This window comes from Talaromyces atroroseus (assembly GCF_001907595.1).
Source record: "Talaromyces atroroseus strain IBT 11181 chromosome Unknown scaffold_2, whole genome shotgun sequence".
Taxonomy (NCBI): Eukaryota; Fungi; Ascomycota; class Eurotiomycetes; order Eurotiales; family Trichocomaceae; genus Talaromyces; species Talaromyces atroroseus.
The window spans coordinates 2,197,564-2,210,873 of NW_017971434.1; the positions used below are offsets into that span (position 1 = coordinate 2,197,564).

A 13,310-nucleotide genomic window follows, 5' to 3' on the forward strand; every position below is an offset into this window, starting at 1 on the left:
CCAAAAGAATAAAATTGTATAATCTCATCTAGACCCAGAAGAGGAAGAAGCGGCAGCAGCCCCAGAAGCATCATGAACAACACAAAGTAAATACTTCCGATCAGGAACAACGACTATCTCATGCTTCTTTGTGCGCAGTCGCAAGAGCTTAATCTCATCATCTTCTTCGCGGTCATACATCCTCTCTGCTGACGTCATGTTTGTCGCTGTCGCTGTTTCGTCCAGCGCCTTCTCAGCGCCATCTCCTGCTGTTGTTCCGTTTACATTTCTCGATCGCGACTCAAACCCCGGAATATCTTCGCTGCCCGTCGAACCTGATAATGACAACGCCAAGCCAGAGGCGCCAGACATAAAAGCGAAAATATGGGCGGCAAGGGCCTCCGCTTGGCTGGGTTTATAGGGTTGTTGGGCTAGTATTGTGTTCTGGCTTTGAGCTGATGCGGTGGGGACAGATTCCGGTGAGGATGCAGCAGGGTCGGAAGAGCCTGTGACAGTTCCTCCACCACCACCACCACCGCCGCCACCGGGATTGGAGGCATTTTCTGTGTTTGTTGTGGCTGTTGTCGTGGTGTTGCCGGTTCCATGTGGTGTGGATGTAGAGGTAGACGTCGTCGCTAGTAGACCGGTGCTTTGTATGATTGAGCCATCTTTGCGGGAAAGGATCAGAGTCGATTGCACGCCCGGCCGCGAGGTAAGGTGTGAGAGTAATGCCGATACATGTTGGGGGACTTGAGCAGACTGTCGTAGGCACAGAGTAAGCGTTTAGCTGCGATCCAGCAGATAGATTCCGACTTTTGACTTACCAGTGATTGTGCCATTGTCGGGTCGATATTACGATTAGTATAGTATTATGGATGTTAATCTCTATATCGCAAATAAATCCACGCTATGCCTGAGAAGAAGAATAGATGTCGAGGGTATGTCCGTCCGTGAAAGATCAGAGAGGAACGTTGAGTGTTTGTTGTTGTCGGAGCAGAACCGCAAACATGTGACTGGCCAATGATGATGCCGCAATTGTGCTGACATAATCAGATTGGCGTGCACTCACCACCATCTAAGGTTGAAACTCACGTTCATTCTTATCTTAGACTGCTGACGGAAAGATTCTGCAATGCTGGGAATATCCAGGCTGAAATTAAGTCCTGACGTATATTACTATGTAGTACTATCATCAACAGATTTCGAAGAAACTTGAAGAGAAGAGAAAGTTTAAGACAAAGACGACGATGACCCAACTCTTATAACTACCCCAACTCCTACAGCCCTCGCCTCCCTCACACAGCACGCCAAACACGTCCTCCCAACCCTTCCAATGAGCGCATTGACTCCGACAGCAGCACACCACGCCCGCGCAAAGACTTCCTTGTCGCGACTGCAGCGCGCGTCCAAGATCCATACTGGTTCTTCCTCTGCTGCTACCTCTCCGTCTGTTTCCGTAGGTGGTTTTTCGGAAGCAGGGGTAGGGGTTGGGTTATGAGTAGGGGTAGTAAAGTGGACGACTGGTGGGCGGGTAGATGCACGCAGGTCTTGTAGTGAAACGTGTTTGTATGCGTATGATTTGTGGAGTGGGTGGCCTGGAAGATGTGTATGCTTATTATCATGTTTATCAAAAGATTCATGGTGCATTATTTGGTGTGCTTGTTCAATTGATCCCCTCGGTGGCCGGCAGGTATATGACGAGATGAATATGGCGTTGTATGTTAGCGGAAAAACGACCGATTCAGTAATACGTGATTCAGTACTGGAGGTAGTAGCAGTGGTGGTGATCTCAAACGCAAGCGAAGCGCGATCAGCCACAAAGATATTATTGATGGAGGCTGCTGCATTCTCAGGTCGAGACAACGTGAGTCCGTTCAGCTTCATACTAACATCCCGATTCTTCTCCTTATCGTCATCGTCAAGCGGTATCGTAAATGTATCATTGGACACTCTGCCTCTTCCAAGAGGGTTCGATTCAATAGCCAACCTCGTGCCCTGCCGAATACGTGTGTTCTTTTGTAAAGGCTCCTGAACGCCCTCAATCGAGAACCAGGTGTCTGTAAGTTTCAGCGGCGTCTTCTTCTCATCGCCGTGGTCATGTACAGGCGTAATGCTCGTCTTCACCCACCCCGTACACACTCTTGACCCATCCAGGGCAGCAAGAACTCTACCGACGACGCATTGCGTGCTCCACCATGTGCATCCCTGATCTCCGTAACTCAGCCCGCCATACAAGTTCGCCACCGTGCCCAGTGTGTGAAGGGCATTGGGGTCGTTTTCTAGGAGTGTAGCCATCAATAAATGACTGATATTTTCACCGGGCATCACGAGGCCCGTAAGCCACGCTCTAGATAGCCATCCTCCTCGAATAGCATCATTTTCACCCGATTTGTTTCTATGGAGTACTAAATATCGATGACGCGGATTCCTGGTATATGTATCCTTCTTGCTGAATAGTCTTGACGTTTCGGTATTTTTGACGGGAACACTGTACGCCAAACTGACTGTTTCCGTAGTCATAGTCTCTCCCTCTTTTTGTTGCACGTTCGACCGAATACGCGCTTCGAGTGCCTCGTAGCCTGGCCATTCAAGAGTTTCGGCAAACACAGAAAGCCCTTTTAATTGTCGCTCCGGATGACGAGCGGAAATTGCAATGCAGTCCCAGATAGGGTCTGATGAGGACGATTCCGCAAGTGAAGACTCTTGTGGTGAGTGTGTATGACTGGAATTGGAATGAAAGTGTTTCGAAATGCCACCGAATTTAGACAGAAGGCCGTGTTGCTTTGCTGGATTTCGTGTTCCTTCTTGTTTCTGCTGCTGCTGCTCTGACTGTCCAGGCAAATGAAAAGAACTCTTGGGTAGATATTTGATAGTCAGATTATCAGAAAAGCGCTGGAAGAAGAGAATATCCCAATTCACTTTGCCATGCCGCAGCTTATCAAGCTCACGCATATCCTGCGCTGTAACTGACATGTCTTTAGAATTCTGTAACACAGCCAATTGGACAATGGCATCCAAACGAATTAGCAGTTCTCCCGCGAAAACGAGCTGCAGGAGAAGCCATTTTCTCTCCAGTCCTTTATTCAGGTTGGATGGACCTGTTGGTGATGCTGATGATGACGGTTTTGGAGTTTTCTTTTCTCCCAATGGTTTGATGCAGTCCATACAATCGCCATCTGCGTGCGGAGGCATTTCCCACAGTATTTGTCCTACACGCAATCGCCACTCGGGGAGACTCAGGTTGAGCCATGCACCCTTGACAGCGAGGACTCTGGTGATCACTTCAATCTGATTTTTGAGTTCTTCATGTGCATGATGACTCCAGCCTCGGGGCGGCGGGAATAGGAATTTGGTATAAAGCTCTTTGTGCAGTAACTCAGTCGACTCTTTGTCTAGGATAGTAATTGTCTTGTTTTGCCCGGGCTTCTCCTCCCCGGTAGAAGTAGAAGTAGAAGCGGCGGAGTACTGTTTCAAGGCCTCTAGCCTCAAGTTGGAGAGCTTTTCTAACCTGTCCACAATATCGTTAATGTGAACATCACGAATGCCAATTCTTTTCCATGCCGCAGGACCCTCGCACAGCAGCTTGTGTCGGTCGAAGATGATATCTTGATGGCATTGCGAATATGGATCTCTTAGATGGCTCAGCGTGTCGAAGGCCTCTGTCAAAGGCACGTTCGCCAAAAGATGCGGATCGAGAGATTCTCCCCTGGGCACATCTTGCTTGTAACGCACGGCATCGGCTGTTGCTAGCTCTAGGTAATGCCGAAATCCGATTGCGCCCGGCTCCTTGCCATTCCTGGAGAGCATATTTGGAACTTCAAAGATGCCTAAATCGTACGAGGATCGCTTGACGCCGTCTTCGTACTTCCAATTTTCTGCAGCCTGGTCCTTGCCTCTCTCAGAAGTGCCTTTGAACGGCAAGTTCTTCGGCACCGGGAGATGCGCGTGTAGTGTGGACAGCGTGAACGATTCATGGCGCAGCATCTCCCGATCCCAGAGATCCTGTATGGGCAGGCTAGTATCCCAGGGAAAAAGCACATGCGGATACCAATGATTGTGGTGGCCCTTTTCGAGCATGAAATGCGGCGCGCCAGAAAAGAGATATTTCACGTCATCGCTCGTTAAAGCTGTAGACTTTTGGTGGTGTTGTCTCTTTGCTTTTTTATCTGCCGCTGATTTTGCGTCGTCAACGGTTTGGAGGGCGTTTTCTATTGTGTTGGGAAGGTTTGTGGGCTGCTTTGGCTCCTCGTCAAAAGACCTGGTTCTTTCCAAAGCGTGCTCATATTCATAGTCATATTCATGTTCACGCTCATGAGTGTTGCTTTGGCTGGGTTCATTTTGAGTGTCCATTTTGTATGCCAGGATCCTCTCAATAATCGTGTTAGCAGGGACAGCATTATATCCATACAGTTCAATGCTAACTCACCGTCGTAGTTAATATTTGCCGCAACTGGATCGAAAATGCGGCTATGTATGACTTATGACTTCACCCCGCAATGCGAGCCGATAATCGAGAATTCACCGAGTCGCACACAAAATTTCCATCACAACACATTCATTCAAAGACCTCAACCTGCAGACTGAGGTTTTTATAGTAGATTATGGGGCAATATATCAAATGACGCACGCTACCCAACATCCTGTGATCGCCGTGGAGAAGCTATTCTCGGCATATCGGCACGGCAACGCTCGCCCCGAAGTCTCGCGCCGCATCTACAACCATACGACGTATTCTCCAGATGTTTCTAGATCCGCAGGCTTGCCGATGAGTTTTGGCTTGTACTCATTTTAGCCAGCTCAGCGGTGGTATACGATGGCAACCATTGTCGTCAGGATGCCCAGGTTGAAGCAAAACATTGAAATACCGAATTCTTTATCAAATTGCTGCTAACTACTAACAACTTGGATTCTTTGGAAAAGGCATCGACAGTCCAGCTCTCGCTCCCAAGAAGGCATAGTATATCTTCTCATCAGAGCCAAAACAGCGTCTGGTTACAGGGTTGGAAATTTCCATTGAGAAGTGGGATTATTAATTGATCAAGAAGCATTCCGAGAGGCCAATGACCACATTAGGAAATTTTGGTTTTCCGCTTCCGGCCTGGTCGTTTCCTGATTTGGAAATTCCATATTCTCTGTTCTCTTTAGCTTCGCAGAGCTGTTGACGATGTCGCCAGATTATTAAGCCTAATACTGCTGGAGAGGATGTACTCGTAATGCACAGAGTAGAACAGACCGCTTATAAATGAAAATGATTCCTCCTACCAGCGTTGTTCGTGCTATATATCTCAACGCTTGTTTGCTTTTGCAGTCAACTCATCTAGAGGCATATACTACTTTTTTTTGTAGCTTCTTGGAAGCCTTCAACATCTTGTGGAAATGACTGTATCGCCCAACCCAGTCAAGAGTTCTACCTATCTCGAGGCCGTAAAGCACCGTCGTACTGTGTATGGCGTCACCGACAACGTCTCAGTCTCGGACGACCGCATTATCGAGATTGTAAATGAAGTCATCCAAACCTTACCTTCATCATGGAATATGCAGAGCACCCGCATTCTAGTCACCCTCGGCAAGGAGCACAAGAAGTTCTGGGACGCCGTTATCGCTGCTGCAAAGCCATATATCCTCGAACAGCAAAGCCAAGAGGATTGGAAGCGCAACGAGGACCGTTTCCAGTCATTCCGCGCTGCCTACGGTACAGTACGTGTCTTCCCATCTGCACAATACAGGGATATTCTTCCCTCTTCGTATTCAAGGCTAATCATGTTCGATAGATCTCCGTCTTTGAAGACCACACTGCCATCGAGAAACTGCATGAGAAGTTCTCCAAGTTCCCCCTCACCGTCTTTGAGGGCTTCGCCGAGCACTCCAATGCCATGCATCAAATCACGCTTTGGACTGCCCTTGAACTCGAAGGTCTTGGTGCTAGCCTGCAGCACTCACACTTTGTGCCTGGCGTAGAGGACGGTATCAGATCTGCATTTGACATTCCATCTACGTGGTCTGTCAAGGCAGAGATCGTGTTTGGCGCCTTGTCAGGCGAGAGGCCGACTGCACCGGGGAAAGAGCCTGTCTCCAATACTGTGAAGATCTTCAAATAAACCATATCCTTCTTCGGAGGTCTTACAGTGAGCTTCGGATGCAACTGAAGAGAAGGAGGAGGGGGCACTAGACAGAGGCTTTCGAGAGAGATGCGGTGCCAAGCGGGAGTTTGGGATTGATAAGCTGGTGTCATCAATATGCTATTTTATACGATAAATATAAGAGCAAGCGTGAATATAAAGCTATTGTAAATTATCAATTGCGCGTACTGCATCATCCAATTCCCTATAATTCTTAATCAATAACATATCCTTACAGCATAGGCATAGCTCGACCCATCAATCACAGATGCTCGTGGAAAAAGCCCAGAACAGTATTGTATCCTCGCTCATACTCCTTTTTCACCTCAGGATCCTCCAGGTCCGACCGCGCAGCCATCCAGCCGTGGATCTGAGTCGGGTAAGTATCGACATGGTGTGCAACCTTCAGGTTCTTCTCGAATCCCTTGACAGCCTCTTTATCCTCATCCTTAGACGCGAGCAGGACAATGGGAACAGTAACGTTCGCAGCGTCTTTGGGGTCGAGCATAGCTGGATGGCACTGCGCACCAGCCTTGAAAGCCGTGTCCTTTCCAAGGGTCAAGACGGCAACTTTGGCACCCCAGCAGAATCCGAGGATACCCCAGGATGAGAATGCGCCGCTGCTGGCTTCCTTGTTTGCATCGCCAACGACTCCTGGGATCTTGGAAAGCGTCGCTGGAGGGGCAGCCTTGGTTTGGAAGAAGTTGCCGAGCTTCTGTTTGTGTTCTTCGGTCTGTGGAGGGTACCAGGAGATGTCGGCGGGTTCGCCTTCGAAGAAATCAGGCATGTAGACGCGGTATTTCTTGTCTTTGTCGGAGAAGGCGAGAATGTCGGCGCCTTGTAAAGTCTGGGGGAAGAAGCCGAAGATGTCTGCCTGTGTAAGCTCTTTCTTTCTTTTCTCTCCTCGTGTACCGATTCTCCTCACCATAGACGATCAGAATAGCATGAGTAGCGTCAGCTGGACCAGTGACGTCTAGAGAAAATATTTTTATCAACAATAACTGTCATGCACTATAGAAGAATGCCTAGCACTAACAAGTTTTCAATCCTCCAAGCGTTTTATACTCGCCCTTTGCCTCGTAACCCTTGGAAATGACGGGAGGAATGCTGCAAGTCGTCAATCATGAGGTATCAACCGGGTCAAGAGGAACTTACGAGCAGCAAGCTTTGCTAACACTAGCCATTGTGACAGAAGAGCAATGGATTGGTCGGGTAAGGATAGCGGTGGGTGAAGTATTGGTAGCTGTCAAAGACGGGGCTCTCAGCTGGTATGCACGATGCACGGGCAAAGAGGATCTCTGTAGCAGACGAGGCAAGGCAGAATTAGTTGTTCTTGTTGTGGTGCTCGTCATCCGCATAGGGAAGGATTGTATAACGACGACAGAAGGTGAATTGATGATGGCTTGGAATTGGAGAGCTCCAAGCTTGACCCCTCGGCGCCCCGCGGCAATATTAAGTAATCCCCCCGGATTGATGAGGTCAGAGGGCATACATATTATATAAGCCTAGCATAGTTAACTAAGTTTGACTATGAGTAAGAATTGAATAATCGATTATAGCAGTCATAAGAAATAAAGAATATGCGAATATGCTATCGCACCTTTTTGCAGCTATGCATTCTCTGGCTCGTTGCCCGATCTGTCAGGCCACAATAACCCTAGTAACCCTGACCATACCCGCGGTTGCCCGACTCTGGACGTTTGGCATCATGTTTCAAGTAATGACAGTAATTTTAAAAAAAAGTATATCTTTGATAAACGACAGAGTCCAAGGAAAAAGGGAAGTAAAGTTATTTGAAACGGAGCTTAAATACTATCGTGGCCTGGATTGTCAATTGGGCCAATTTTCAAGGTTGGGAAGCTGCAGGAACAAAGCTGGTGAACACAAAAGGCTCATATGGAAGCTCCTGGATACTTTGATAGGACAACTTACGACCAGTTCAGGATTATGCCATTTAATGAGCCTTCATAAAAAAGCTGTCTACCTAGATAACCAGACTTGTGCTGTGTTGCCTACCATAAATCGCAAATCAGGGCTCTGTTTGGTGGGTAGCAAATACTAAATATATAAAAATTGATAAATATTAACCATCATTAAAGAGATTATAAATAGAAATGCTTATTTGAACAAGCAAAGTAGTCAATGCTGCGAAAACATCAAAGAATACGCCTGCGGGACGCTTGGCGTTAGGGCACAATTGCCCAAAGGGGAATTTTTGAGCTGGTTCACTGCGTTCCTTCATTGAGGAAGGAAGCGAACTTGCAGAACAAAACGGTTCAACATGAACGTAGGTATTTGTCAAAAGACTTTATCACGAGCAATTTCTCAGGGGACACCTGGGAGGTGACACTGTATAAGTAAAAGGGTACATTGGTAAATCAAAGAAGAGATAATTTCCTAATTTGGACGTGCTTTTGTTCATGACGTTATGGTCTGATGACTCGGAGGGCTTTTTATTCTTATATTTATTTTTGGAGTGTCATCTAAACCTAACTCATCACTACTAATTAACATGGGGGTCCCAGCTCGACATCGACACAGCGTGCTGTACTTTGTCAGGGAAATTGTTAAGGACTACTGTGTCTGCAATAGACAATAAAGAAGGTTGGATTACATTATACCGTAAAGAGAAGGTTATTCTTGGTATCTTCTAGGCATAGAATTGTCGCTTAAATTCTGCATCAGCTCTTACTGATAGATATTGAATCGCGATAAATGCGTATATACCTATTTAATCTTGGAGTCTTGGAGGGAAGAACCAAGGTTGAGTCAGGGTTCTTTCGCTCATTCTATTCAGATCCAACTAAGTATCGAGTCAAAGTACATTGTTTCTGTACAAACATCATGAAATTGTCCTACAAGGTAATTTCTGTTCTATTTGTCACCCAAATACAAGCATGGATCCTCGACAACTCTTGCAATGGTGAGCTTTCTGAGCATATACCCGGAGGCCTACGATCATTTTCTAACCATCAGCCAAATATAGAGCACTCGGAATATCTTACTGGCATTATGCAAACAGCCTTCAGATGGAATAACGCCGCTCTGGATAACCTCGATGCACTTGCCGCAGGAGGTGATCCATCAGACCCGGAATATGCGGCACGTTTGGATCTATTCCAATACATCTTCTCGGCAGGCTTCGATAATGGCGATGCCACTAGACGTCAGATAAACCCAGACTACTCAATCTTTCAACAAATTCAGACCGTATTCGAGGACATCACAACTTTCGACAAGACGGGCGACGGTCACCCTTTGCCCCGGCCGGACGGGGATCTTCCAGTCGACGACTTCATTATGTACTGCAACTTCGATCGCTTAGAGCTTGGCGTGTCCTGCGATGGTAATTCAGACCCAGACACAGCCTGTGATACAGACGTTGATGAGGATTTCGACTTGGATGACGATTACTTGACATGCATGAGTACAGATAACAGTCAGGATAGTGACGAAAACATTATATTTGTAATCTCAAATCTCTACTTCTACCCCTTCTTGCTTTTCCTTATGGAAAGAGGGCTAACCATGCATTTTTGATCAGGCCTGGGCTACTTACAGACACCCTTTATCAATTAGTGCGATCCAGATATGCGATTATATGCTGGTGGAAGAATACTCATCTAACTACGAGATGGTAGGAGGATTCCGATGTACGAAGAATTGACCCTTTCTAACAATGAATTTCTTTAGGACGATATTTTTAACAATAATGCTGTCCTTGCAAGAGATCCAAAGGGGGTTAGGGCCCTTCTACCGGATGGAGGTGCCGATGATTCAGACATAGAACTCGCGGGACTGTTTCCGCCATGTACACTTGTCCACGAGATGTCGCACATCGCCTTCAGAGAACAAACTGATGACGTTGACGATGATGAGTCATATGGTATGCAGCCTCCCGTGCTAGATAGCAAGCAGCACGACAGGACTGAAACTGGCTTGGAATTTGAATAGGTTGGGCAAGTGTAAAGAAGTTTTCTCCCTATGGCCCGGGTGCAGTGAATAACATCCATGCCGAGGGCCAAATGAATGCAGACAACTATGCCTTTTTTGCCCTAGGTAAGGCACAATATATGTTCTAAAGATGTATAACCAAAGAGACTGACATGCAATGATTTGCTGGCAGGCTCCGCATTGATTCAAGCTGAGGCCCCCCAGCGCGTCAACGCGGATGGATCACTGGAGCTCATATACCCCGAAGCAGAGCCTGTCACAACGCCAACGCCAACGCCAAACCCAAACCCAAATGCTGGCAAATTCGAAATCCGTGAGCATCTGGATTATATAAAGAATAGGTGGAACCAGCGGAGATCTCAATTCATGGCAAGCAACTCATCCATGGCATTCTCTTCCGAGGCGATGCGACCTTCTGGCCCTGAGTCTATGGCTCCAAAGTCCTCCTCGAGAACTTTGTCGGAAAACACTCCTAACACAGCGCCAGGGACACACGTAGAGTTGGTCTTGGCAGCCAAAAGAACCTTATTGATACCAGTACCACCGCTAGAAACGAGCTTATCGTCATCTACAAGTCAGTTGAAGCCTTCTGAGTCAGTGTCAGCAAGCCCGACTGGAAGCCAAAGTCCCTCTACAAGAGCGATACCAAGCAGCCATCCTATCCCAACACCAGCCACGAAGGTATCATCTTCCGAGAGAAACACTATCTACTCATCTGCAAGTCTAGTCAAGCCTTCACCACCATCAGAGCCAGCACCAACGACACCAGCCGAAGCTCAAACGTCCTCCTCAAGAGCGGTACCAAATGGAAATTCTTCCTCAACAGCAGATATAAGCTCGCCCCATGCTAAGGTAACACCGACCGTTGACCCAGCTACAAGTCAATTACCATCTCCATCCATCTCCAAGTCGTCACCAACACTAAAGCCAGCATCGGTAAAGCCAACCGTAACGTCCGCTTTCGGGGTCACTAGCTCTAGTTCCAGAGCTGTTATTACTGCTACCACCGGTTCATCGACGGTCACTCCCTCAACTACGGTGAGCATATTTTCAACTTTGCATACCATTGGCATGTCATATATAGCTGACGATGTTTCTTGTAAAGGTAATCCCAGTCACACAATCGGGCAAGACTTCCAGCGTCATATATACCTCTACTCTCACTAGTTCTGGAAGTATTGGTCCTACTGCGGCATGGGTGTGTACGGGTTCCTTGTGCAATGTAGGTGGAGGATGCATCATCCCAATCTTTTGCGCGATCTCCGGTCCTGGAGGAGGACAAGGTGGTGGTGGTGGTATTGGGCTGAGCTGGGGTCTTTGCTGTGGCTGGGAACCTAGTATTCCCAATGGAAATCTCCCTGGTGGCCCATCCCCTGGACCTGCACCGCAGGAACATGGTGGTGATGACCCATCAGACTCAGACGAACCAGAAAAAGAGACAGAAACAACGACAAAAACCACGCATTCTACTACTTCAACATCCAGCCATTCTTCAACAAGTTCCGGCCATTCAAGTTCAACTAGCTCCCATTCTACTCCAACCTCCAGACATTCTAGTCAGAGTTCATGTACGCATACCACGACAGGAAGTTCATGTTCTGTCACCGTCACAGTGTTTACACCAACAGGCTCGAGCTTAGCTACTACATCGACCATCACGGTACGTATTCACCTGCCACTTATCCTTATAAAAACTTGAAATTAATTTCCGCCCTAGGGAAAATGCACAACAACACAGGGCTGTGAAGTTACAAACACAGCATCTACCGTCACATCTACAGATGAGAACACATCATTGTATACCCCTACCCCCTACCGCGCGAGTGGACGCAACCGTGCCTATATGAGTAGCATGTTTTCAGCATTATCCGTCCTCGAGGCCAAACTGGGCCCGCCAGCGTCCAACTCAGGGGCGCCCCCGAAAACAAGATTGAAATCTGGCACAACAGCCACAAAGTCACACATCAGGACGACGACATCTGCGGCCCCTATCACCTCTTGTTCCAAGACCACCGGCAAAGCAAACCCGACGCCATATTGTACGTGCAATGACGGCTGGGTAGCCGGCATCGGTACGACTATTGGCAAAGATAAATTCACAACTTACACATGCGAGGTTGGCAAGTCAACGGTCATTCCCGTCAGTACCGTGAAACCTACCAATGTTCCTGGCGTAAATGGCGTACCTGGCTGTGCTGCCATTGCTGCAGCCCCCGGGACCTCGGCGTACTGTGACTGTGGTGGCAGGGCAGCACCGACTCTCGAGCCTACATCTTCGGGCATCATGAACTGTGCTTACACCACTCTACCGACCAAGTCCTACGATCCGGCGATACACACAAAAACATCCACGACAAAATCAACCCATACTACTCACGTACCATACGCAACAGGTAAATGCAACGCGCACGTTATACAGGGCCTTGGAGGACACGACGATGATCCCGACGTGTACATTGGCCTCAACCTCACAGATGCTCACGGCGCTCTAATCGGCAACAAAACCGCGTCACTCGACTGGGGCCAGACCCTCGTGACAGACAGTGAACTGCCCTGGACATTCTTACTGAGGGCAGAGGCCGGAGTTAGTGATGTGGATTTGTGCCAATCGCAACTGTGCGAGCATGGGAAAGTCGATTTTTCCTATGGCTCGCAGGCGTGGAATTCAAAGTCCCCGCAATGCTCGGTGGGTGGATGGGATAATGCTAACTTTGGGCAGTGGTTGAAAGGTGTGGTTCATGGTCAGGATTATGTTTCTACGCGGCAGATGGACTGTAAATTCGATTGTCCGGGGACATGAAACCTTTTTTTATTGACTTATTTACTTTTTTTCTCTGTTGTGTTATTGAATCAAGAGAAAGAAATAAACCTAAGATACATCACCCTGAGTCTGTCTGGGCATCCTATCGTGGCATTTCTTTCGCCTACCAAGGAGTAAATACTCACCTCTCGAGGTATAAGCCCCTCGATGCTTTTATGCTTTTATTTTAGTTTTACTGATTCCTCGCTGCGTGAAGCTTGTTGAGGTTGTGGGATGTCGAGTGTCATCGTGCCAAACTTAGAGCTGCATAAAATTCAAGGAACATCTCCCCATTACCTGCAGGTGCAGTAGACTGAATAAAGTAATTAACCTTCCAATATAGGATGCCAGTTGGGGTTCTAACATAAAATTGAACGTCTCACGGTTAGGGCTAATAAAACTCACGACAGCACTTCAAGCTAGTTAGGGTTACTTGTTTACGAGGTCCTCGGTCATAT

General features: G+C 47.6%; 4 protein-coding genes across 4 annotated transcripts; 2 read left to right on the plus strand and 2 right to left on the minus strand.

Annotated features, from left to right (window-relative positions):
* Nucleotides 1-24: 24 nt before the first annotated feature.
* On the minus strand, nt 25-4,329 carry UA08_02869 (hypothetical protein; the record flags this gene model as incomplete). The annotated part of the gene is made up of 4 exons (XM_020264958.1): nt 25-738; nt 1,072-1,129; nt 1,343-1,574; nt 1,731-4,329. 4 exons carry the CDS (start codon nt 4,327-4,329, stop codon nt 25-27), a joined length of 3,603 nt encoding a protein of 1,200 aa, XP_020122389.1.
* A 1,026-nt stretch (nt 4,330-5,355) lies between these two features.
* Nucleotides 5,356-6,077, plus strand: UA08_02870 (hypothetical protein; the record flags this gene model as incomplete). Its single annotated transcript, XM_020264960.1, has 2 exons — nt 5,356-5,676; nt 5,751-6,077. The coding sequence occupies 2 exons, from the start codon at nt 5,356-5,358 to the stop codon at nt 6,075-6,077; spliced, it is 648 nt and encodes a 215-aa protein (XP_020122390.1).
* Nucleotides 6,078-6,360: 283 nt separating this feature from the next.
* Nucleotides 6,361-7,282, minus strand: UA08_02871 (hypothetical protein; the record flags this gene model as incomplete). Its single annotated transcript, XM_020264961.1, has 4 exons — nt 6,361-6,968; nt 7,024-7,071; nt 7,135-7,205; nt 7,254-7,282. 4 exons carry the CDS (start codon nt 7,280-7,282, stop codon nt 6,361-6,363), a joined length of 756 nt encoding a protein of 251 aa, XP_020121927.1.
* A 1,660-nt stretch (nt 7,283-8,942) lies between these two features.
* UA08_02872 (hypothetical protein) lies at nt 8,943-12,852 on the plus strand (the record flags this gene model as incomplete). Its single annotated transcript, XM_020264962.1, has 7 exons — nt 8,943-9,566; nt 9,643-9,735; nt 9,792-9,984; nt 10,053-10,157; nt 10,225-11,090; nt 11,158-11,712; nt 11,770-12,852. 7 exons carry the CDS (start codon nt 8,943-8,945, stop codon nt 12,850-12,852), a joined length of 3,519 nt encoding a protein of 1,172 aa, XP_020121926.1.
* Nucleotides 12,853-13,310: the final 458 nt, after the last annotated feature.